The 24,477-nt window shown below is 42.2% G+C and overlaps 2 protein-coding genes across 2 annotated transcripts; both read right to left on the bottom strand.

Annotated features, from left to right (window-relative positions):
- Window positions 1–9,172: 9,172 nt before the first annotated feature.
- LOC139418584 (transforming growth factor beta-1 proprotein-like) lies at window positions 9,173–18,421 on the bottom strand. Its single transcript, XM_071168165.1, has 7 exons — window positions 16,935–18,421; window positions 13,405–13,674; window positions 13,072–13,149; window positions 12,812–12,959; window positions 12,193–12,343; window positions 11,909–12,019; window positions 9,173–11,766 (listed from the first exon to the last, which is right to left on the bottom strand). The coding sequence occupies exons 1-7, from the start codon at window positions 17,272–17,274 to the stop codon at window positions 11,719–11,721; spliced, it is 1,146 nt and encodes a 381-aa protein (XP_071024266.1). The 5' UTR covers window positions 17,275–18,421; the 3' UTR covers window positions 9,173–11,718.
- A 2,441-nt stretch (window positions 18,422–20,862) lies between these two features.
- On the bottom strand, window positions 20,863–24,259 carry LOC139418582 (B9 domain-containing protein 2). The gene is made up of 4 exons (XM_071168164.1): window positions 24,199–24,259; window positions 23,819–23,932; window positions 23,586–23,711; window positions 20,863–22,809 (listed from the first exon to the last, which is right to left on the bottom strand). Exons 2-4 carry the CDS (start codon window positions 23,904–23,906, stop codon window positions 22,496–22,498), a joined length of 528 nt encoding a protein of 175 aa, XP_071024265.1. The 5' UTR covers window positions 23,907–23,932; window positions 24,199–24,259; the 3' UTR covers window positions 20,863–22,495.
- Between the last annotated feature and the right edge of the window lie 218 nt (window positions 24,260–24,477).

Genomic DNA, 24,477 nt, shown 5'->3' with positions numbered 1-24,477 from the left:
TATGTACATGAAACATTAGAGGGAGCCATAACCCCATTAAGAGGAAGAAGGTACTGTCTTTTTTGAAAAAATAAAATATTGATATTGCCCTGTTGCAAGAAACTCATTTGGATGATAAGGAGCACCTGAAATTACGACAAGGGGGATTTGGTCAAGTGTTTTTCTCATCATTTACATCCAGAAGTAGAGGGGTAGCAATTCTGGTGAAAAATAACTTACCACTTAAGGTCTTGAATTGTGTGAAAGATACATTTGGTCGCTTTGTTATAATTAATGGTACTTTACAAGGGCAGAACATTTCTATAATGAATATTTACTTCCCCCCTGCTCACCCCCCTGATTTCCTCACTAAGGTTTTTCTAGACTTTTCAGAATTAAACTCGGACACTGCAGTGGTTGGAGGAGATTTTAACTGCTTGTTGAACCCCCTTATTGATAGGTTTCCCAGCGGTATAGCTTCACTCTCTCTTCAAGCTAAGTCACTTAAAGCTATTTGTGATGATCTGGGGTATGCGGATGTCTGGAGAGCTTTTCATCCCTCCAACAGAGAGTTCACTTTTTCTCTGCACCTCATGGATGTCAGACTAGAATAGATTATTTTTTTATGCCCAGGACGTCTCTGCAGTCTGTTTTATCCGCTAGGATAGGAAGCATAGTCATATCTGATCATGCTGAGGTGATCCTGGACATAAAACTCAACGGGGCATTCAATCGGTCAAGACATTGGAGGTTGAACACAACCATTCTTAAAGACCATACATTCACATCATATTTTATTACAAAGTTTAAAGCATTTTTCTCTATTAACTCTCAATCAACAGATAACCCCTCGCTCCTTTGGGAGACCTGTAAAGCGTATGCCAGGGGTCTGATTATGTCATACACAGCTACTAAGAGACGGAAAAAGCGTGAAAAGCAAAAAATGTTAGAGGGTGAATTAGGAACTAAAGAGAAGGACTGCATTAAAACGCCCACTCCTGCCCTATTAAAGGAAATATCAGTCATTAGATCAACGTTAGACTCTCTCCTAACACAGGACGCTGAAAAGAAAATGAGATTTGTCAGGCAAAAGCTATATGAACATGGCGATAAGCCAGGAAAGTACTTGGCATACTTAGCTAAAAAGAGAGCTGACTCTCAGTCAATTGCTACTATTACTGATTCTGATGGTAATCATTTATATGAAAATAAATTGATAACTGACTCATTTAAGAAATTTTATACAAACCTTTATGCCTCAGAACTGCCAAATGATGCACCCAAATTAATGGAGAACTTATTTTGTAAGATTGAGCTCCCTACTATCTCCGAAGAGCAGAGGTCCCTCCTTAATGCCCCTATTACCAAGGAAGAGATAATGTTCGCAATTAAGATTCTGCAAAATGGTAAGGCCCCAGGACCAGACGGGTTTTGTAGTGAGTTCTATAAAGAGTTCCATGGCCTGATCATTGAGCCACTGCGTGATATGTTTAATCACTCATTTTCAAATGACCAACTCCCTCAAACGCTGAGAGAAGCCAACATTTCACTTATTCTCAAAAAGGGAAAATGTCCAGAGTCTTGTTTCTCGTACAGACCAATTTCCCTTCTCAATGTGGATAGAAAATTGCTTTCTAAAATTCTAGCCACAAGATTAGAGGACTCACTGCCACTAATTGTGAAAGGAGACCAAACTGGCTTCATTAAAGGGCTGTAAGTCATGCAACAATGTCAGGCGGCTTCTTAATGTAATTCAAGCCTACCAACAAAGTGCTGTGGATGGTCTTGTGCTCTCCCTAGATGCTGAGAAAGCATTTGATCGTGTGGAGTGGTCTTACCTATTATTTGCTCTAAATAAATTTGGTCTGGGTGACAACTTTATAAAATGGGTGAAAGTTTTATATGATGAACCTCAGGCCTTACTAATGGGCTACGGTCAAATAGCTTCTCTATACACAGAGGTACCAGACAGGGCTGTCCTTTATCCCCCCTCCTCTTTGCACTCGTTATGGAACCACTAGCCGAGGCAATCAGGGCAACGCCTGCTATACAGGGGCTGCTCATTGGTGATGTTCACCATAAAATAAGCTTGTATGCTGATGATGTCCTGATATTCATCTCTAGTCCCGAGACTTCAATTACATCTCTTATTAATATTATTGAATTATTCAGCGAATTCTCAGGCTACAAGATTAACCTAACTAAGTCAGAGGCTATGTCACTTGGTAGCCTACACTCTGTACCTAATACTTCTCCCCCCTTCCCTTTTAATTGGTCTCCCTCAGGTTTCATGTATCTGGGTATATTTGTAACTCCTAAATTCCAGCAAATGTACAAAGCCAATTTTGTTCCCTTGTTTGATACAATAAGACAGGATCTGGAGCGCTGGAACTCTCTCCCGATTTCTTGGTTGGGTAGGATATCCCTCTTGAAAATGAACATTTTACCTAGACTACTTTACCCAATCCAAATGATCCCAGTATTACTTTCCAATAAGGTAATAAAGGATGTAAATGGATGGCTAAGTTCCTTTATATGGAGTAAACGCAAGCCAAGACTTAAGATGGCAATATTGCAGCTGCCAAGTTCTATGGGCGGCTTGGACCTGCCCAATATCAGGTTCTATCAATGGTGTGCCCACCTTTGTTATATTTCTGACTGGATCACAAATGATGACTCCTCTATTTGGTTAGACATTGAGACTTCTCTTTCAAAATACCCCTTACAGGATCTTTTATTTTTCAGAAGTTTCAAGTCTGTAGAAGATCACTGCAATAATCCCATTACACTTAACACACTCAAAGTATGGAGGTCAGTTCAACGCTTCCTGGGAAGGTCCAAACTAGCCTCTGCTCTTACCCCAATTCTTAACAACCCAGATTTCAGTCCAGGATTGCTGGATGCTGGCTTTAACTTTTGGCTTAATAAGGGCATCTCCCTCAGGTTTCATGTATCTGGAGGGGGGATGTATCAAATGACTTATTTGCTGATAAAATTTTGTTGTCATTTGAGCAGATGGTCGAGAAATATCGACTCCCAAAACAGGACTTTTTCCGCTTCCTACAAGTAAGACATTATATTCTGAAGAGCACCACCTTAATTGGTAACCCTGATGTATCTGTCATTGAAAGAATGCTTTTTTTCCCACAAAGGAAAATGTCTGTAAGTCTGTTTTATGATACTTTAAGGTCCTTTTCTGTTGTCAACACACAGAGGGTGAAACAAGTGTGGGAGAAAGAATTGTCTGTTACTATTGACGAAGAGATGTGGGAGGACATTTGGAGATATGCAAAAACAATATCTATATGTAATCGTACTAGAGCAATCCAATTAAGAATAATACACAGATTGCATATATCCCCAAATCGCAGACATGCTTTTAGCCCCACTTCCTCTTCCCCTCAGTGTCTTAAATGCAAAACTGATACAGGCACCCTAACACATTGTTTATGGTCATCTACCAAAATACAAAGATACTGGTCTGGTGTTCTGCAAGAAATTGAAATGATCCTAGGGGTTGATCTAGAATTGGACCCAGTTTCTTTACTGTTAGGTCTCCCTAGTAGGCATGTTACTTCTGTGGGTAAAAGGAGGCTTTACAACATCCTTACCTTCGCAGCGAGGAAAAACATCCTTTTACAGTGGATTAGTGATAAGGTTCCTTTTATTAAAGATTGGCATAAGATACTATTTGAATGGGTGCCTCTGGAATATCTGACATGAACATTGCATTCTAAAACAGACCAGTTCTACAAAGTATGGGAACCTTATCTAAATTACCTAGAACCTGAGGTATCAGCTATTATGCTGCAAGGATTCTCGTAGAATGGCGGGGATCTATGTATTTCAGAACTACACTGTACGTTCCATGTGTGGAACCTAACCTCTTGGTTTAAACTGAGCTTTTTTTTGTTTAATTTCTGTTTGTAAGTTTGTTTAAAATGTATGTATTGAGAGACGCAATGATGGGGATGGGGTAAGAGAAGCACCGAGCGGGAAGAGGAAAATGGTGTACGTATGTATGGGTATGGGGCGGCAGGGTAGCCTAGTGGTTAGAGAGTTGGACTAGGAACCGGAAGGTTGCAAGTTCAAACCCCGAGCTGACAAGGTACAAATCTGTCGTTCTGCCCCTGAACAGGCAGTTAACCCACTGTTCCTAGGCCGTCATTGAAAATAAGAATTTGTTCTTAACTGACTTGCCTGGTTAAATAAAGGTAAAATAAAAAATAAATAAAATAAAATGTATGTGTATGTGTGCGTACGCGTATATGTGTGTATATGCATGAGTGTATGTATGTATATGTATGGGTGTATGTATGTGTGTGTATGTGTATGTATGTATGTAGATATACGCGTAGATATGTGTAAGTGGGTGCTGTTTTTCTTGTTTTTTTTCTGTGTGCTTTGTCTCTGTTGTTGTATGTCTTAATATGGGTGAAAATTGTGAAATTCCAATAAAAATACTGTTACAAAAAAAGAAGGCCACCAAAATTCCTGACATTTCCATCCCTAACTATAACATTTTCCAACAAGATAGAACTGCCAAAGGGGGCGGAGTTGCAATCTACTGCAGATATAGCCTGTAGAGTTCTGTCATACTATCCAGGTCTGTGCCCAAACAATTCAAGCTTCTACTTTTAAAAATCCACCCCCTTCAGCCGCCAGCTGTGCCCTGGACTCCATATGTGAATTGATTGCCGCCCATCTTTCTTCAGAATTCGTACTGTTAGGTGACCTAAACTGGGACATGCTTAACACCCCGGCCATCCTACAATCTAAGCTAGATGCTCTCAATCTCACACAAATTATCAAGGAACCTACCAGGTACAACCCTAAATCCATAACGATGGGTACCCTCTTAGATATCATCCTAACCAACTTGCCCTCTAAATAAACCTCTGCTGTCTTCAACCAGGATCTCAGCGATCACTGCCTCATTGCCTGCGTGCGTAATGGATCCGCAGTCAAACGACCACCCCTCATCATTGTCAAACGCTCCCTAAAACACTTCAGCGAGGAAGCCTTTCTAATCGACCTGGCCCGGGTATCCTATTGACCTCCTCCCGTCAGTAGAGGATGCCTGGTTGCTCTTTAAAAGTGCTTTTCCTCACCATCATAAATAAGCTTGCCCCATTCAAAAAATGTAGAGCTAAAAAGAGATATAGCCCTTGGTTCATCCCAGACTTGACTGCCCTTGACCAGCACAAAAACATCCTGTAGCATTCTGCATTAGCATCGAATAGCCCCCACGATATGCAACTTTTCAGGGAAGTCAGGGACCAATATACTCAGGCAGTTAGTAAAGCTAAGGCGAGCTATTTCAAACAGAAATTTGCATCCTGTAGCACTAATTCCAAAAGGTTTTGGGACACTGTAAAGTCCATGGAGAATAAGAGAACATCCTCCCAGCTGCCCACTGCACTGAGGCTCGGAAGCACTATCACCACCGATAAATCTACGATAATCGATCATTTCAATAAGCAAAATCTGAACCCTACAAATCAGCTGGGCTAGACAATCTGGACCCTCTCTTTCGAAAATTATCAGCCGAAATTGTTGAAACCCCTATTACTAGCCTGTTCAACCTCTCTTTCGTATTCTCTGAGATCTTCAAAAATTGGAAAGCTGCCGTGGTCATCCCCCTCTTCAAAGGGGGAGACACTCTAGACCCAAACTGTTATGAACCTACAGTGGGGCAAAAAGGTATTTAGTCAGCCACCAATTGTGCAAGTTCTCCCACTTAAAAAAGATGAGAGAGGCCTGTAATTTATCATAGGTACACTTCAACTATGACAGACAAAATGAGAAAACAAAATCCAGAAAATCACATTGTAGGATTATTAATTTATTTATTTGCAAATGATGGTGGAAAATAAGTATTTGGTCAATAACAAACGTGTATCTCAATACTTTGTTATATACCCTTTGTTGGCAATGACAGAGGTCAAACGTTTTCTGTAAGTCTTCACAAGGTTTCCACACACTGTTGCTGGTATTTTGGCCCATTCCTCCATGCAGATCTCCTCTAGAGCAGTGATGTTTTGGGGCTGTTGCTGGGCAACAGACTTTCAACTCCCTCCAAACACTTTCTATGGGGTTGAGATTTGGAAACTGGCTAGGCCACTCCAGGACCTTGAAATGCTTCTTACGAAGCCACTCCTTCGTTGCCCGGGCGGTGTGTTTGGGATCATTGTCATGCTGAAAGACCCAGCCACGTTTCATCTTCAATGCCCTTGCTGATGGTAGGCTTTGTTACTTTGGTCCCAGCTCTCTGCAGGTCATTCACTAGGTCCCCCCGTGTGGTTCTGGGATTTTTGCTCACCGTTCTTGTGATCATTTTGACCCCACGGGGTGAGATCTTGCTTGGAGCCCCAGATCGAGGGAGATTATCAGTGGTCTTGTATGTCTTCCATTTCCTAATAATTGCTCCCACAGTTGATTTCTTCAAACTAAGCTGCTTACCTATTGCAGATTCAGTCTTCCCAGCCTGGTGCAGGTCTACAATTTTGTTTCTGGTGTCCTTTGACAGCTCTTTGGTCTTGGCCATAGTGGAGTTTAGAGTGTGACTGTTTGAGGTTGTGGACAGGTGTCTTTTATACTGATAACAAGTTCAAACAGGTGCCATTAATACAGGTAACGAGTGGAGGACAGAGGACCCTCTTAAAGAAGTTACAGGTCTGTGAGAGCCAGAAATCAAATACTTATTTTCCACCATAATTTGCAAATTCATTAAAAATCCTACAATGTGATTTTCTGGATTTTTCCCCCTCATTTTATCTGTCATAGTTGAAGTGTACCTATGATGAAAATTACAGGCCTCTCTCATCTTTTTTAAGTGGGAGAACTTGCACAATTGGTGGCTGACTAAATACTTTTTTGCCCCACTGTATATCCATCCTGCCCTGCCTTTCTAAAATCTTTGAAAGCCAAGTTAACAAACAGATCACCGACCATTTCGAAACCCACTGTACCTTCTCTACTATGCAATCTGGTTTCCGAGCTGGTCATGGGTGCACCTCAGCCATGCTCAAGGTCCTAAATGATATCATAACCACCATTGATAAAAGACAGTACTGTGCAGCCGTCTTCAACGACCTGACCAAGGCTTTCGACTCTGTCAATCACCGCATTCTTATCGGCAGACTCAATAGCCTTGGCTTCTCAAATGACTGCCTCGCCTGGTTCACCAACTACTCTTTAGATCGAGTTCAGTGTGTCAAATCGGAGGGCCACAGGGTTCAATTCTTTGGCCAACTCTTTTATCTGTATATATCAATATGTATACATGCTGCTGGTGATTATCTGATCCATCTCTACGCAGACGACACCATTCTGTATACATCTGGCCCTTCTTTGGACACTGTGTTAACAAACCTCCAAACGAGCTTCAATGCCATACAACACTCCTTCCGTGGCCTACAACTGCTTTTAAATGCTAGTAAAACTAAATCCATGCTCTTCAACCGATTATTGCCTGCACCCGCCTGCCCGACTATCATCACTATTCTGGACGGTTCTGACTTAGAATATATTGACAACTACAAATACCTAGGTGTCTGGCTAGACTGTAAACTCTCCTTCCAGACTCACATTAAGCATCTCCGATCCAAAATTAAATTTAGAATCGGCTTCCTATTTTGCAACAAAGCATCCTTTACTCATGCTGCCAAATATACCCTCGTAAAACTGACTATCCTACCAATCTTTGACTTAGACAATGTCATTTACAAAATAGCCTCCAACACTCTACTCAGCAAACTGGATGTAGTCCATCACAGTGCCATCCGTTTTGTCACCAAAGCCCAATATACTACCCACCACTGCGACCTGCACGCTCTCGTTGGCTGGCCCTCACTACATATTTGTCGCCAAACCCACTGGCTCCAGGTCATCTAAGTCTTTGCTAGGTAAATCCCTGCCTTATCTCAGCTCACTGGTCACCATAGCAACACCCACCCGTAGCACACGCTCCAGCAGGTATATTTCACTGGTCATCCCCAAAGCCAACACTTCCTTTGGCCGCCTTTCCTTCCAGTTCTCTGCTGCCAATGACTGGAACGGATTGCAAAAATCACTGAAGCTGGAGTCTTATATGTCCCACTCGACCTTTAAGCATCAGCTGTCAATGCAGATTTCCTGATCACTGTGCCTGTACACAGCCAATCTGTAAATAGCACACCCAACTACCTCATCCCCATATTGTTATTTATCCTCTTGCTCTTTTGCACCACAGTAACTCTACTTGCACATCATCATCTGCACATCTATCACTCCAGTGTTAATGCTAAATTGTAATTATTTCACCTCCATGGCCTATTTATTGCCTTACCTCCCTACTCTTCTACATTTGCACACACTGTACATAGATTTTTTTATTGTGTTATTGACTGTACGTTTGTTTATGTGTAACTCTGTGTTGTTCCCCAATGCTGGGAACCCCTGATCTCCATGAAGGCAGCTGCCACTTCATTAAAGCTATTAGATGCCATTTACCACAGCACACTGCATTTTTCCCCCACAGGTGACAGTTTTTGCACTCTCTATCAGAAAGTAGGCTGGCCCTCTTTGACGTCGCATAGGTAAAAAAAATATAAAAAAATAAAAAATAAATAAAAAAGCATTCTGTTTTGCAAAAACTCCCGCATTACCTATTGCCATTACTAACCTTTAGATGTACGAGATAACATACCAGGTCACAGGGCTGGCGAACTTTGAAATTGCTTCTGTCACTACAGATTTAAGTAAAATAGCTTTTAGTTTCTTCGCATCTCACTTATGTAACAATCTACAGAATACCCTGCAGTTGGATGCTTTGATGCCTTTCGGGCAGTTCAGAGAGTTGGTAGAGAACGTCTTCGCTGAGGAATGTAGATGGTTTTTTTTATGATTGTGTTTTTAGTTTTTTTTTTTGTTGTGTGTTTCATATGCTCCTGCCTTGACTGTAACTTTTATTGTGTAATTGCTTGGTCATGTCATGCAGGGCTTCCTTGAAAAAAAGATATCAATCTCAATGGGACTCCCCTGCCTAAATTATTAAAAATATTTATAAATATATATATATATATATTTATATGTAAAATGTCTGAGAGTGATTTACTGGGAAACCTTGTTCAACACTGTAACTTTGTTTATTGAGTCAAGCCCCTAGAGGGCACTAAAGACCAGACACGGGCCGAGAAAGCCTGAAATAATATTGTCTCAAAAGGCAGCCTTTATTTTGTACAGCCATGCTTCAAAATACAGTTTACTTGTAGATTAACTTCAGATGAATTTAACATGTCGTGGACACCTGGGTGTCTCGTTATTAGCCATGTGTTCACCCCTGAAGATGAGAACCCTTTCATTCAAGCTACTTGATCTTCCTCCCCCTTATTCACTTGTATTGTGTTAATCACCTACAGACTGCCTCCCACTGAGGGAGTGGTACTGTATTTCCACCAGATGGAATGCACTGCGGAGAGGGAAACGTGAAAAGTGGGCTGCAGGTGTCTGCAAGCACAAAGACTCTCACATGCACTTAACCTTGAGTGAGAGCCAACCAGCACTATCACGTCGACCTGACATACCATCAGAGAGTGTCAGTCAAGCAGCCTGTTAACTTATTTATAGTTAAAGGCACACAGTATCTACAAATTATGTCAACTGTTGGTCAAGTACGCTTAATCATAATTTGTTTATTTTGTATTTTATATTCCATTACCTTCTTGAGACTTGATGAAGGGGTGTGATGAAGATGCATTCCTTTAAAAGATGAACGGCAACTAATAAGAGGGAGTTCATGCTATTGTACATTCAGTATTTTGAGTAACAGACCCAAACTAATCCCGTCTCCTTCCTCTATACTTCCTGAGGAAGTGCCCCAGGGAGCATACAGTGCATTTGGAAAGTAATCAGACCGCTAGACTTTTTCCACATTTGGTTACGTTACAACCTTATTCTAAAATGGATTAAATACATTTTTCCTCATCAATCTACACACAATACCCCATAATGACAAAGCAAAAATACATTTAGATTTTTTTTTACAGCCTTGATTCTTCTTGGGTATGACGCTACAAGCCTGGCACACCTGTATTTGGGGAGTTTCTCCCATTCTCTGCAGATCCTCTCAAGCTCTGTTAGGTTGGATGGGGAGCGTCGCTGCACAGCTATTTTCAGGTCTCAAGAGATGTCCGATCTGGTTCATGTCCGGGCTCTGGCTGTGCAACTCGAGGACATTCAGAGACTTGTCCCGAAGTCACTCCTGCATTGTCTTGGCTGTGTGCTTTGGGTCGTTGTCCTGTTGGAAGGTGGAACTTCACCCTAGTCTGAGTTCCTGAATGCTCTGCAGCAGGTTTTCGTCAAGGATCTCGCTGTACTTTGCTCTGTTCTTCTTTCCCTCGATACTGACTAGTCTCCCACTCCCTGCCGCTGACAAACATTCTGCAAGGTTCTCCCATCTCCATAGAGAAACTGGAGCTCTGTCAGAGTCACCATCAGGTTATTGGTCACCTCCCTGACCAAGGCCCTTCTCCCCCAATTACACAGTTTGTCCAGGCGGCCAGCTCTAGGAAGAGTCTTGGCGGTTCCAAACTTCTTCCACTTAAGAATGATGTAGGCCACTGTGTTCTTGGGGATCTTCAATGCTGCAGAAATGTTTTGGTACCCTTCCCCAGATCTGTGCCTCGACACTATCACAGGTTTTCGCTTTGTCATTGTGGTATTGTAAAAACTAATCTGGACAAATGACGGACCATGTAAAAATACAGTTGGTCACTAAATCCGGATAGAAGGACCACATAAAAACGGTTGGCTGGTATGCCCTCACCCGTCTAAGCGGTCGGCTGTGAATGCCCCCACCTGTCTAAGCGGGCCCTCAACCGCTATATACTTAGAACTGATTGGTTTGGTTCTGCCCACTATAGTGCTGTCCGGTTAGAACATGATGTTGAGGCCCATCACTGTACTCTTGATAGTCAAAACACACACACACACACACACACACACACACACACACACATACATTTTGGTCATCCAAATTATTTGGATTCTTATTGTTGTGGTTATTTTTGACGCGCACACACAACAGTCAGACTTTCATGTTACTGTCGACAATAAAAAGTCCTCAGACACATGAGTCTTCTCCATTCAGACAGCAATAATGCTCTGACCTGAGCGGGTGGGTGCAGTGTCCAGATGCCCCTTTCCAAGCACTCTGTTTGTTTGGGAATGGCAGGGCTATGATGGGTGGAGGGATAACTTAGGTAGGCTGAGCAGCCAAACTAACGGGACTTAAGGGAAACTGAAGGGACTGTGAAGGGGAAGTTAGGTAGAGAGGAGAGGAGGGGGACAACCTTTTTTACATGTGTAGATTGATGAGGATTTTTATTTTATTTAATCCATTTCAGAATAAGGCTGTAACGTAACAACATGTGGAAAAAGAGAAGGGGTCTGAATACTTTGTGAATACACTGTAAATACTGAAACACAATGACAATAAGACAAGTCTATTGACACACCCAGGACGTTGGCAAATCTAAATAACTATTAAAAAACTCCATAAACCACTATGTAAATAAAACATGTAAATTAAAAAACATCCACTAATCAGTGAATAGGGAAATCCTCGGCTGGGAAATATGTCAAATAATATTATTAACATTCGGAAATGATGTCTGGACTACATCCAGATTTTCGCTAGGACTCCCTCCATGAGTACAAGGAAATACGATTAATAAGAAAATTGATATATATGTAATTCTAGCTACACTTGCAGGACTTAACAATCATATTGGACAACTGCTCCACCTGTGCAAGAAAAGAAGAAAAAAAAGGAAGAGTACCTTCAGTGGATAGACATTGTTCAGAAACATTTTAACCCAGCAGCTTCGTTGACTATCATTTCAATTCAGTGAGGATGTTATGAGTTAACAATACAGTATTCACAGACCTTGTGTTGTCTACCCACATAGTAGAGAATGGGTAGGGGCTCCAAGACCTGTGGAACACAGCAAGGTTGGGCAGAGGCTCCAGGATTGTGGTGCTTATACAGAGCCAGTACCTGTGGTTAAGTAAACAAAAAGTTACTAGATATCTCATGGAACAGTTACAGACCATCTTGTTCTGAATATAGTCTCAATCTCACCCCGTGGCTATATAGTGGCATTACTGTACAGATCCTTTAGAGACAGTAAACAATAGGGAGGCTTACAGGTACATGATTGGTAGCATTACCTGGGAGTACTTGTTCTCTGTGTTCCATATATAGGTGCATGGGCCCATGCAGTAGTTAGCAAAGTAGCCAGTGGGTTCATGGATCCATTTCCAGCCCAGGTCCTTACGGAAGTCAATGTAAAGCTTTCGCACACAGCAACTCTCCGATTTGCTGGGGGTACGTACACACACACCTGGTAGTTATACACCTCATCTCTTAAAAACAGGGCATTAACAAGGCGTCTATGTAGGCCTACAGTATATCCATCAGCTAAAAGAGATTATAAACTGGGTGGTTCGAGCCCTGAATGCTGATTGGCTGACAGCCGTGGTATGCCAGACCATATACCATGGGTATGACAATACATTTATTTTTACTGCTCTAATTACGTTGGTAACCAGTTTATAATAGCAATAAGGCACCACGGGGGTTTGTGGTGCATAGCCAATATACCACGACTAAGGCCTGTATCCAGGCACTCCGCGTTGCGTCGTGCATAAGAACAACCCTTAGCCGTGGTATAAAGGCCATATACTACACCCCCTTGTGCCTTATTGCTTAATTAACACACATTTAAGAGACATCAATTTATAGTTATAAAATGTTTTCTTGGGCAGGTGGAATAAAGAATAGTCTCACTCTAAGCAGATCTCTTCAGTAGTGCTTTGTCGTTTCTTCCGAGAGCTAAGCTGGCTGTGGCGTTCCACAGGAAGTGACATCAGTAAAATGTGAGGCTTTGGCATGTTCATGAAGAGAGTTTCTTTATCTCCCCTTGGCTTGTTCATCCCTAAAACATTGACACATTTGTCAGTAAAGAGATTTACAGTGGAGCTTTGTCAGAAAAAGTGTGGCTTGAGTTGATTTCAGTATAGTGAATATAGCTAGTAGACTGCAAATACCTGATATTTCAAAGAGGAATTCTTCCATTGCTTTCCCACATTCACAAGGCAACTTAAATTGGAATCCTTGCTCCTCTCCTGGAAAATTTTGTAAAAATCCAAATATAAATTGTGTATCAACTTTTTTTTTTTTTTTAAACCTGAAGGAATAGGTCTGCTGTTTTAGGTGTAAAAGTCTATTGGAAAGTTCTTACACATGCTTTGCCATAGGCCTTCTTTGTAGTGCCACTTAAATCAAACACAGATTTGTAACAGAATATGATTGTCAGTGATTCAACAGACTGTTTGTGTTATGCAATTATGACTACAACCCTAAAGGAAATTGTAACTTACCAGCCCCTTTCAGCCACTCCCTCAGAGTCTGTGTAACATCAAAGGAAACCCAGCGATTGGCCCATTCCTTTGAGACAAAATGGGACTGCATGTAACGTGCCTTATCTCCAGTGCCTCTGTAGAGTTCCAGCCTCTGCTCACTGCTGTCGTGCATGCCACGATTTTTGATGAGGAGACGGAGCTCAGCTTGAGAGAGCAGTCGATCTGTCCCCAATACAGACCGCATCTCAGACATGTTGAAGAGCATTTGGTACTTACTGGTGTTCTCACCTGCGGAAGAAAGAGAGTCCATCAGTGATTGTTAATTATTTCTACTACAGGACCAGTCGGTGTAAGAGAGGAGGCCATAGAGAAAGCATTGTACCGGTAATAAAACTATTGTGGATAGATTCTGTTATATAAAAAGACACTCTCAGGGAGAGGCGAAAGCAGTTTCAGGTTTGGCTTTGCCTCAAATACTCTCCGCTGGAGCCAAAATTACCCCTGTGAGTCTGTAACAATAATTACACATTGGAAAGGCCGCTGAGGAAGTGAGCCTGCTCTGGGGGCCAGATCACACCACGCTGTAGCCTCTAGCTAACTCTAGCATCTATTCACAAAGGTATCTTCTGCCGGGGTGGGGGAGGGGGAACCCCAGCCATATTTCCATGTTACAGCGGTTGCTTACAGAAGACCGACAGAAGACAGAGGCGACCACCTGTGCTAATTAGCTATCTAGAGTGCTCCGAACACCTGCGTGTAACGGAATAAGGAAGCCAAAAAAGTGTTTTCATTTTATTTCACCTTTATTTAACCAGGTAGGCTAGTTAGAGAACAAGTTCTCAATTGAAAAATATTGTTGGCTGCAACTGTTAAAACAGTGTATAATTGTAAGTGTATAATTTGCATTTGTGAAGTTATTTTTTATGTGATGTGAAAAGAGAGGGCTTTATGCTTCCAAAACCTTATTGCAAGTGAGGATTATTAACGTTTATAAACATTAAAGCAGAGTGCGGAAATTGTAGTTCACATGGTCCCAGCCTCTGGGCGATACTTAGGCCTGAGAACTCTGAGCAGAATGCCACCTTGGGTTCTCGAGAGCAAACCATGATGCATCACCACATAGCATTACACTAAACGAAAAAGAGAGCTAATCAGAGGTCACGATCCTGAGAGCTTCTAGGGCAAACCTAACCGGCTCAGTGACTGCCTGGACAACAAGTTTACACTGCAGAGATTTATACTGTCTTTAAGACAGAAAAGGGGAAGGATCCAGCAAAGGGAAGGAAACATCTGGTAGGGAGAGGTAAAAGGTTGAGGCAGGCCGTGGTTTTAAACACAGCAGACAGGGCCATTGCAGTCAGTTCAGTAAACCAATGGAAGAAACACCCATTTCCAGTCAACAACCTTATCTAAAGGACATAATTATACACATTTACATCCTAAAAAAGTTCCACCAACTGCAGTTTCTAAATTTGCTCAGTCAGAAACTACAGCACTATTTCAAATGCATCATATTCACAACATATGACATGGTTGAAATAGCCTTGATTAGCTTAATCATTTGCATGTCTGCTAACCCTCTCTGCATCATCCTACGTCGCACAATCCATTGTGGTGAAAAGGTTGACAGATGCTTCATGGTTTACAGGGATAGAAGCCATTTTATTTGCGAGGGCACGACTTGAGTCATTTAACAGAATGTATCCTGAAGTGTTCCTTCCTGCCAGCTGTTCAGATAAGCACACAGGAATCAGTCCGAGGAAACCTCCCTTTGCCCCATCCATCGGTCTCACCCTCCACATTCTAAGTGACAATATGGTCTAACATTACTCTGGTCTAGCTGTATAACATTGAGCCACCTTGCCGAGATTGCTGACTCTGTTTGGCCACACTTTTCCCACATCGGCGAGTACATCAGTGGTCGGTTGACGGTTCTGATAAGGAAATCGTTCCTAAGCTTTGCCCAGGAAAAAATGACATCCAATTGTTAAAATGTCCCCACCCCCTCTAAATCAAAACCAAACATGGAATCCATGTTGTGTCTAGCTTAGCAAACACACTGGTGTTTCACATGTTGTCTAGAATAGATAATCAGACCCGCAATTGGGTAACTTGCTGCCGCAGACGGGAAGTAGAACTGAGCATGTTTGGTTTTCATTTCGAGGGGGGTGGTAGGTAGCATCTGACAATTGGACTTAATTCATTCCTGGGCACTGCACAGCGATGCAAACGACAATTTCCTTATCAGAGCCGTCCAAGGATATACTCTCCGACGTGGGAAAAGGGTTGCCAAATAGGCATAGGTCTGCAAATATTTTGCACGCCTCTCCAATGGTATGCCCTAAGACGAAACCTTTAAAAGAACTGTACACAACGGCCAGCCTTGATGAAAGATATATATACCTTAAAAATCAAGCTTTGAAGAGCCCCTTACACACATCAAGCATTTAACACGCCTATACCTGACTAAAGTAAGGCTAGGGAAACATCCACTTTAACTTGACAAGCTACTCGCAGGCCGGGGCAACGCCAGTCCCCGGGGGCCTGATTGGTGTCACAGTTTTTGCCCCAGTCCCAGCTAACACACCTGACTCCGATAATCAACTAATCATGATCCTCAGTTTAGAATGCAATTAGTTTAAAATCAGGTGTGTTTGCTATGGATGGAGAAGAAGTGTAACACTAATGAGGCCCCCCGAGGACTGGAATTACCCAGGCCTTATTATCTGTGTAAGCAGCAGCATGCATGGATATACAGGTAGGTTCAGAATTATTGGCCCCCTTGATAAAGATTAGCAAAAAAAATACTACAAGTCACACAAATACCGAGCTACATAGCATGCTCAAAACATTTAGAAATGATATTATACTAATACAATTGCACAGAGAAATATATTTTGTTACAAGTACCAAAATATATTTTGTTACAAGTGTTATGGGGTGTTATGGGGCCATTTTGCTTCCACTAGTCCTGGGGCCTTTGTTAAGGTCAACAGCATCAGGAACTTTACAGTACCAGTACATTTTAGCCAAAACCTGGTTGCCTCTGCCAAGATGATGACACTTGGCCACAATTGGATCTTCCAGCAAGACAATAACCTAAGCACACATAAAAAAAATCCACAAATAAATGGTTAATATACCACAAAACAAACATTTTTGCAATGGCCATCTCAGTCTCCAGACTTGAACCACATTGAAAACCTGTGGTTTGATACGAAGAGGGCAGTCCATAAGTTCAGACGAGGGTATCAAGGATCTGGAAAGATTCTGTATGGAGGCATTTTTTATTTCACCTTTATTTCACTAGGCAAATCAGATAAAGAACAAATTCTTATTTTCAATGACGGCCTAGGAACAGTGGGTTAACTGCCTTGTTCAGGGGCAGATCGACAGATTTTTACCTTGTCAGCTCGAGGATTCGATCTTGCAACCCCTTGGTTGAGATCCCAAGATCCCTTCCATTGTGTCCACTAATCTCATAAAACATTTTAGAAAAAGGCTTGGCGTCGTTATCCTTGCAAAGCTAGTGCACTGAGTGTACTCACTTTGTTTCATGTTGAACTTGTGGACCTCCTTTGCAAAGTATGCCTCCTCTTCTGCATCCCGAGTGGGCAGTATGTACGTCTGCCCCTGCTCCTCACTCAGCTCCACTGTGCTGTTGTAGATGGACATCAGGGAGGTTGGGACCTCCTCAGAGTCTCCCTCCTGGTCAATCTCTGGCTCCTTGGGCAGCCGCAGCTTGCTCAGTATCTGTCCACGGATGGCCTCAATACGTTTCCTCTTCACCAGCTCCAAGTCCAGTGACTTACAGGTGGACATGGCTTCACTCCGACACACATATTCCAGCGCCAATAAGACAACCAGCGTCAAACATTCTGCCCTCATGGCCCACTTCAAAAGAGGAACGACGTCTAAAGACAGCAGGCTTTCAGAGATGAAAATTATGTGGATTTACCGTCCTGTTTGAGCTCGCCGAGTCCCGTTGCGGGAGCTGATTTCAATGCACTACTCCTGCTGCTGTCACAATACTCACTGAAACACAGGAGGCTCTTCAGGATCTCAAGTTGAGCTCCTCTGTGACTGGCGCACGCTGCGGAACCGAGGTCAGACCACGGAGAAGCACCACAAGAGCTCAGCCTAGACTGAGTCACTGTCTCACTGGTACGGTGCCTCGCATACTCTCAGTGCTCCCTAGAGGCAGTCTCAACTCAAGGAATGAATGAACTACAGCACATCACCACATTACTACCTGTCCCTGGGACCCAAATACACACACACACGTTAATATAACAAACAAGCTCTGGAAACAGGTGGCCCTGTGTAAACTGTGATATTTGGAAAGTCATGAACTATAAAAGGGAAATCTCAATGAAAATTGTCAAGTTGTCTCAACTTTCTTCCCCACGCTCTATAAACTTTAAATTTGTTAAAATCCGTTCCTAAGCACATTTTTTTGCAAATGTGACAGTCTTCTTACAACATTACTGAAGAAATTTTTGTCAATTGACCCAATTCCCTTTCCAAGCAAAAGGGCCATTTCATTAGTGTAGAAAAATCACAATATTGAGAAGTGGTCTTAAGTTATTCATAAACACGTGCACACAGCATATTGCATTAAGCATAAGAAATGTTAGGAGTCAGAAAACTACTGCCTAGCTTCAATTCAAATTCTCCAAGACTGATGCTGTCACTCACTAGACCAGTAGACGCACTTTCCAATCCCAACCTTGCCAGAGAACACCACAACAAATGAAAGAGCAGACACATCCTAACAGCAACAACAAACTCGCCCACACGTAGTTACAGCTCCTTCTCTAGTCTTACTATATTCAGATCCAGTTAGTTAAAACGTTTCAGACTAAAATAAAAACTCTGGACACAATCTTTCCTGTTAGACCCTACTGTTCACACATTCATTGTGCAGTTTGTTTTACTAGTCATCCTCAGCCACGGATATTTTTCTCCAGTTCCTTTGAATTTCTGTCTAGTTCCTCTCTTGCACTAAAAATGTATGACACTAAGTCCAGGAAGTGAGCAGCATTGTGAAACTTCTGCCATTTCAAAGCACAGGGCTGCTTGTTCTGTTAGCTTGCTGGAAGACAACACATGGAAGAACTTAAAATAACTGGTTGATTTGCTAAATTCAATCCACCTGCAAGTGCTAAAAACGTAGCATCATCCATAGTATCATCTAAAAAGACTGGCATGGCTACAATATCTTTATAGTTCATATACAGTTGAAGTTGGAAGTTTACATACACTTAGGTTGGAGTCATTAAAAAAATTGTTTTTCAAACACTCCACAAATTTCTTGTTAACAAACTATAGTTTTGGCAAGTCGGTTAGGACATCTACTTTGTGCATGACACAAAGTAGTAATTTTTCTTATAATTCACTGTATCACAATTCCAGTGGGTCAGAAGTTTACATACACTAAGTTGACATCCTTTAAACAGCTTGGAAAATTCCAGAAAATTATGTCATTGCTTTTGAAGCTTCTGACAGGCTAATTGACATAATTTGAGTCAATTGGAGGTATACCTGTGGATGTATTTCAAGGCCTACTGTCAAACTCCGTGCCTCTTTGCTTGACATTATGAGAAAATCAAAAGGAATCAGCCAAGACCTCAGAAAAAATATTGTAGACCTCCACAAGTCTGGTTCATCCTTGGGAGCAATTTCCAAACGCCTGAAGGTACCGTGTTCATCTGTACAAACAATAGTACGCAAGTATAAACAACATGGGACCATGCAGCCGTCATACCGCTCAGGGAGGAGATGTGTTCTGTCTCCTAGAGATGAACGTACTTTGGTGCGAAAAGTGCAAATCAATCACAGAACAACAGCAAAGGACCTTGTGAAGATGCTGGAGGAAATGGGTACAAAAGTATCTACATCCACAGTAAAACGAGATCTATATTGACATAACCTGAAAGACCGCTCAGCAAGGAAGAAACCATAAAAAAGCCAGACTACGGTTTGCAACTGCACATGGGGACAAAGATCGTACCTTTTGGAGAAATGTCCTCTGGTCTGATGAAACAAAAATAGAACTGTTTGACCATTATGATCACCGTTATGTTTGGAGGAAAAAGGGGGAGGCTTGCAAGCCGAAGAACACCATCCCAAACGTAAAACACGGGGGTGGCAGCATCATGTTGTGTGGGTGCTTTGCTGCAGGAGGGACTGGTGCACTTCCCAAAACAGATGGCATCATGAGGAAGCAAAATGATGTGGATATATCGAAGCAACATCTCAAGACATCAGTCAGGAAGTTAAAGCTTGGTTGCAAATGGGTCTTCCAAATGGACAATGACCCTAAGCATACCTCCAAAGTTGTGGCAAAATGGCTTAAGGACAACAAAGTCAAGGTATTGGAGTGGCCATCACAAAGCCCTGACCTCAATCCTATTTGTGGGCAGAACTGAAAAAGCCTGTGCGAGCAAGGAGGCCTACAAACCTGACTCAGTCACATCAGCTCTGTCAGGAGGAATGGGCCAAAATTCACCCAACTTATTGTGTGAATCTTGTGGAAGGCTACCCGAAACGTTAGACCCAAGTTTAACAATTTAAAGGCAATGCTACCAAATACTAATTGAGTGTATGTAAACTTCTGACCCACTGGGAATGTGATGAAAGAAATAAAAGCTGAAATAAATGATTTGCTTTACTATTATTCTGACATTTCCCATTCTTAAAATAAAGTGGTAATCCTAACTGACCTAAAACAGGGAATTTTTACTAGGATTAAATGTCAGGAATTGTGAAAAACTGAGTTTAAATGTATTTGGCTAAGGTGTATGTAAACTTCCGACTTCAACTGTACACTGGCAGTACAAAACTGAGTATACAAAACTCTTTCAATGACAGACTGACCAGGTGAAAGCTATGATCCCTTATTGTTAAATCCACTTCAATCAGTGTAGATGAAGGGGAGGAGACAGGTTAAAGAAGTATTTTCAATCCTTGAGACATGGATTGTGTATGTGTGCCATTTAGGGTGAATGGGCAAGACAAAAGATTTAAGTGCCTTTGAAACGGGTATGGTAGTAGCTGCCAGGCGCACCGGTTTGTGTCAAGAACTGCACCGCTGCTGGGTTTTTCATGCTCAGTTTCCTGTTTGTATCAAGAATGGTCAACCACCCAAATGACATCCAGCAAACTTAAAACAGCTGTGGGAAGCATTGGAGTCAACATGGGCCAGCATCCCTGTGGAACGCTTTCGACACCTTGTAGAGTCCATGCCCCGACGAATTTAGGCTTTTTTGCAACTCAATATTAGGAAGGTGTTCCTAATGCTTTGTATATTCAGTGTATTTTGTCTCCACCCTGTGTTTACTACAATCTACTATCAAACTTTAACAACTGCATATTATTACGAAAAATAAAATTATTGACGAGTGAATGAATTGTGTCATTAGATATGAAACTTGCAAACTTTAAGGGAATATTTGTAAAGCAAAATGATGCAGGTTAGGTTATAGATCACAGGCATGCAGGTAATGATTTATTTACATAATTCTACTATATAAAAAAAAGTTCATAGGAAAATAGAAAAATGAAATTAAGTACAGTATAAAATCTGGTTTGCATTTTTAAATACCTGTTATATAAAATGTTTAAAATAATATCAAAAATTGAAAATCAGGAAGGCAGATTGTGTTGAAAGGCTCACACCCCCCCTTTGTGGAGAAATAGGGGAAAGACACACATTTGCATGTTGTGGTCTTCTCAGCATACACATACATTACCAAAATTATGTGGACACCTGCTCGAACATCTCATTCCAAAATCATGGCCATTAATATAGAGTTGGTCCCCCCTTTGCTGCTATATCAGCCTCCACTCTTCTGGGAAGGCTTTCCACTACATGTTGGAACATTGCTGCAGGGACTTGCTTCCATTCAGCCACAAGAGCTTTAGTAAGGTCAGGCACTGATGAAGGGCGATTAGGCCTGGCTCGCAGTCGGTGCTCCAATTCATTCCAAAAGTGTTCAATGGGGCTGAGGTCAGGGATCTGTGCAGGCCAGTCAAGTTCTTCCACACCGATCTCAGCAAACCATTTCTGTTTGGACCTTGCTTTGTGCATGGGGCATTGTCATGCTGAAACAGGAAAAGGCCTACCACAAAGTTGGAAGCACAGAATCATCTAGAATGTCATTGTATGCTGTAGCTTTAAGATTTCCCTTCACTGGAAAAAAAGGGGCCTAGCCCATGAAAAACAGCCCCAGATCATTATTCCTCCTCTACCAAACTTTGGAGTTAGCACTATGCATTAGGGCAGGAAGCGTTCTTCTAGCATCCGACAAACCCAGATTTGTTCGTTGGACTGCCAGAATGTGAAGCGTGATCCATCACTCCAGAGAACATGTTTCCACTGCTCCAGAGTCCAACTGCGGCGAGCTTTACACCACTCCAGCCAACGCTTGGCATTGCGCATGGTGATCTTAGGCTTGTGTGCGGCTGCTTGGCCATGGAAACCCATTTCATGAAGCTCCCTACAAATAGTTATTGTGCTGACGTTGCTTCCAGAGGCAGTTTGGAACTTGGTATTGAGTGTTGCAACCGAGGAGAGATGATTATTACACGGTACACGCTTCAGCACTCGGCGGCCCCGTTCTGTGAGCTTGTGTGCCTACCACTTCACGGCTGAGTATTTATTGCTCCTAGACGTTTCGACTTCACAATAACATCACTTACAGTTGACCGGGTCAGCTCTAGCAGGGCCGAAATTTGATAAACTGACTTGTTGGAAATATGGCATCCTAAGATGTTGAAAGTGACTGAACTCTTCAGTAAGGCCATTCTACTGCCAATATTTTCCTATGGAGATTGCATAGCAGTGTGCTTGATTGTATACACCTGACAGCAATGGGTGTGGCTGAAATAGCCGAATCCCTTAATTTGAATTGGTGTCCACATACTTTTGTATCTATAGTGAATGTATGCAACATCAACACATCTCACAAGGCAAAATATCTAATCTGACCTGCTCAGTCTTATGTACCCGTTGCAGATATGGTCAAAATCCACACCCACTAACAATACAATGCTCCATTCAGGTCTCTCTCCATTCACCCTTTGCTCTGTCCAATCTCTCAACATTTCAGCTCTCTACACCATATCTATCAAAGTGTCGCATGATGATGCCTAGCTCCAGCTCTACAGTGCCCATAGCCACTGTGTGCAGCCTATATCTGTCCGCCCCACTGTATATGATGTCTGGGGAGCGCAGCTGGGGACCTCCACCCACAAAGATTTGAGCTATCTGCTCTTGCCAGGATCCCAGTGGTCTCCAGGTCACACAGCGTACATGGTGGTGCCCTGGGCTGGAGGGCACATGGCAATATCCATACCCATACAGCTGACAGCGCCCAAATGCATCCTGGTGCCAAACCTGCAGGTGAAGCTTGGGCCAGCCTAATGGGGAAGAGAAGTCAAATATAGTAACATTTTATTTGTCACGTGCCAAATACAACAGGTGTAGACGTTACTGTAAAATGCTTACATACGAGCCCAACAATGCAGCTATAAAGTAAGAAAATTAGCAAATAAAAATAGAAAATAGTAACACAATCATAATAAATAACAACAGCGAGGCTACATACAAGTACCAGTTCTGAGTCAATGTGCAGGGGTACGAGGTAGTTGAGGTAATATATACATGTAGGTAGGGGTAAAAGTGACAAGGCAATCAGGATAGAAAATAAACAGAGCAGCAGCGTATGTGGAGTGTGAAAGTGTGTGTGTGAGGCATCTATATGCATGTGTAACGTGTGTGTGTGTGTAACATGTGTGTGTGCATGTGTTGGGGTGTCAGTGTATGTGTGTGGGTAGAGTCCAGTGAGTGTCCACGCATAGAGTCAGTGTAAAAGAGTCAGTGCAAAAAAAGGTCAATGCAAATAGTCCGGGTAGCCATTTGATCAACTGTTCAGCAGTTTTATGAAATGGGGGTAGAAGCTGTTCAGGTGCCTTTTGGTCCCAGACTTGGCGCTCCGGTACTGCTTGGCATGCAGGAGCAGAGTGAAGAGTCTATTGCTTGGGTGGCTGGAGTCTTTGAAAATGTTCCAGTCTTACCCTGTTATTTTTAACCTGAAAGCTAGGCTTGGTAGATGTAGGTATGTAAGTTATGTAGCTTTTAATTGACGTCTGTGATGAACTGCTACTTATAAATTGTCAGGAAGGTAGCTAACTACCTTGCAGTCCTTTAGTGGTGTAGTGCAGATCAATGGGATGACTCCAGTATGCCATGTCCCCTGTCTGAGGCAAATCCACTTGGGTCTGCCCCTCCTTCAAGCCAGAGAGAAGTCGCCATGCACCCCCTTACATAACGAAATAGACGTGTGGTTGGAAACAGAGAATCCACAATCACAACGGATGAGGTGAAGTAAAATGCTCAATAAAACAATCTGAATACAACAAAAGACACCTGTATGAATTCCCCACTTGCAGAAGAGACTGCTCTGAGGGAAGCCGCTTGCCCCAACGATCTGACCGACAATGTGCAGCTCTGCCATTACCGGTATATGTGCAGCTCCTCTGCCTGCAGGTAGAGCACGTAATAACGCTGAATTGAACATCTGTTTACAGTGTCAGTGGCTAGCTGGGATTAGCTAGCTAGTTAGCTATCTGGCTAACGTTAGCTAGCTGTAGTCGTAGGTTCAAATGATACATTTGTCAACATAGCTGGCCTGAAATATGGTTGTTAGTTAGTTAGCAAACTAGAACATTTGATTAACGTTTTAATACATCACTTTATACAAAACATAGTCAGTAAAACAAAAACAATAATGTCAAAAACACAGCTACCGCTTGGATTCAATCAGATGAAAATGCTGAAGCCACCATGATCCTCATTTCCTTGGCAACCAAACAAGAAACTACGGAAGCTGACGTTGAGAGAAATCGGCAAAAGGTTTTGACCGCTCTGTTCCCTTCCTTCCACAAGGGAATCAAATATTTATGTCAAGAGAGGGAATTTGTCTTTATAAACTTTTTTTTTTAAATCAATAATTGGTGTTTACCTAATGCTCTTATGGTTGTACTCCTTGCCTGGATGACCTTGTAGAAAACTAGGGAAATTGTGAA

This window comes from Oncorhynchus clarkii, chromosome 10 (assembly GCF_045791955.1).
Source record: "Oncorhynchus clarkii lewisi isolate Uvic-CL-2024 chromosome 10, UVic_Ocla_1.0, whole genome shotgun sequence".
Lineage (NCBI taxonomy): Eukaryota > Metazoa > Chordata > Actinopteri > Salmoniformes > Salmonidae > Oncorhynchus > Oncorhynchus clarkii.
This window is presented reverse-complemented; position numbering and strand designations above follow the sequence as displayed.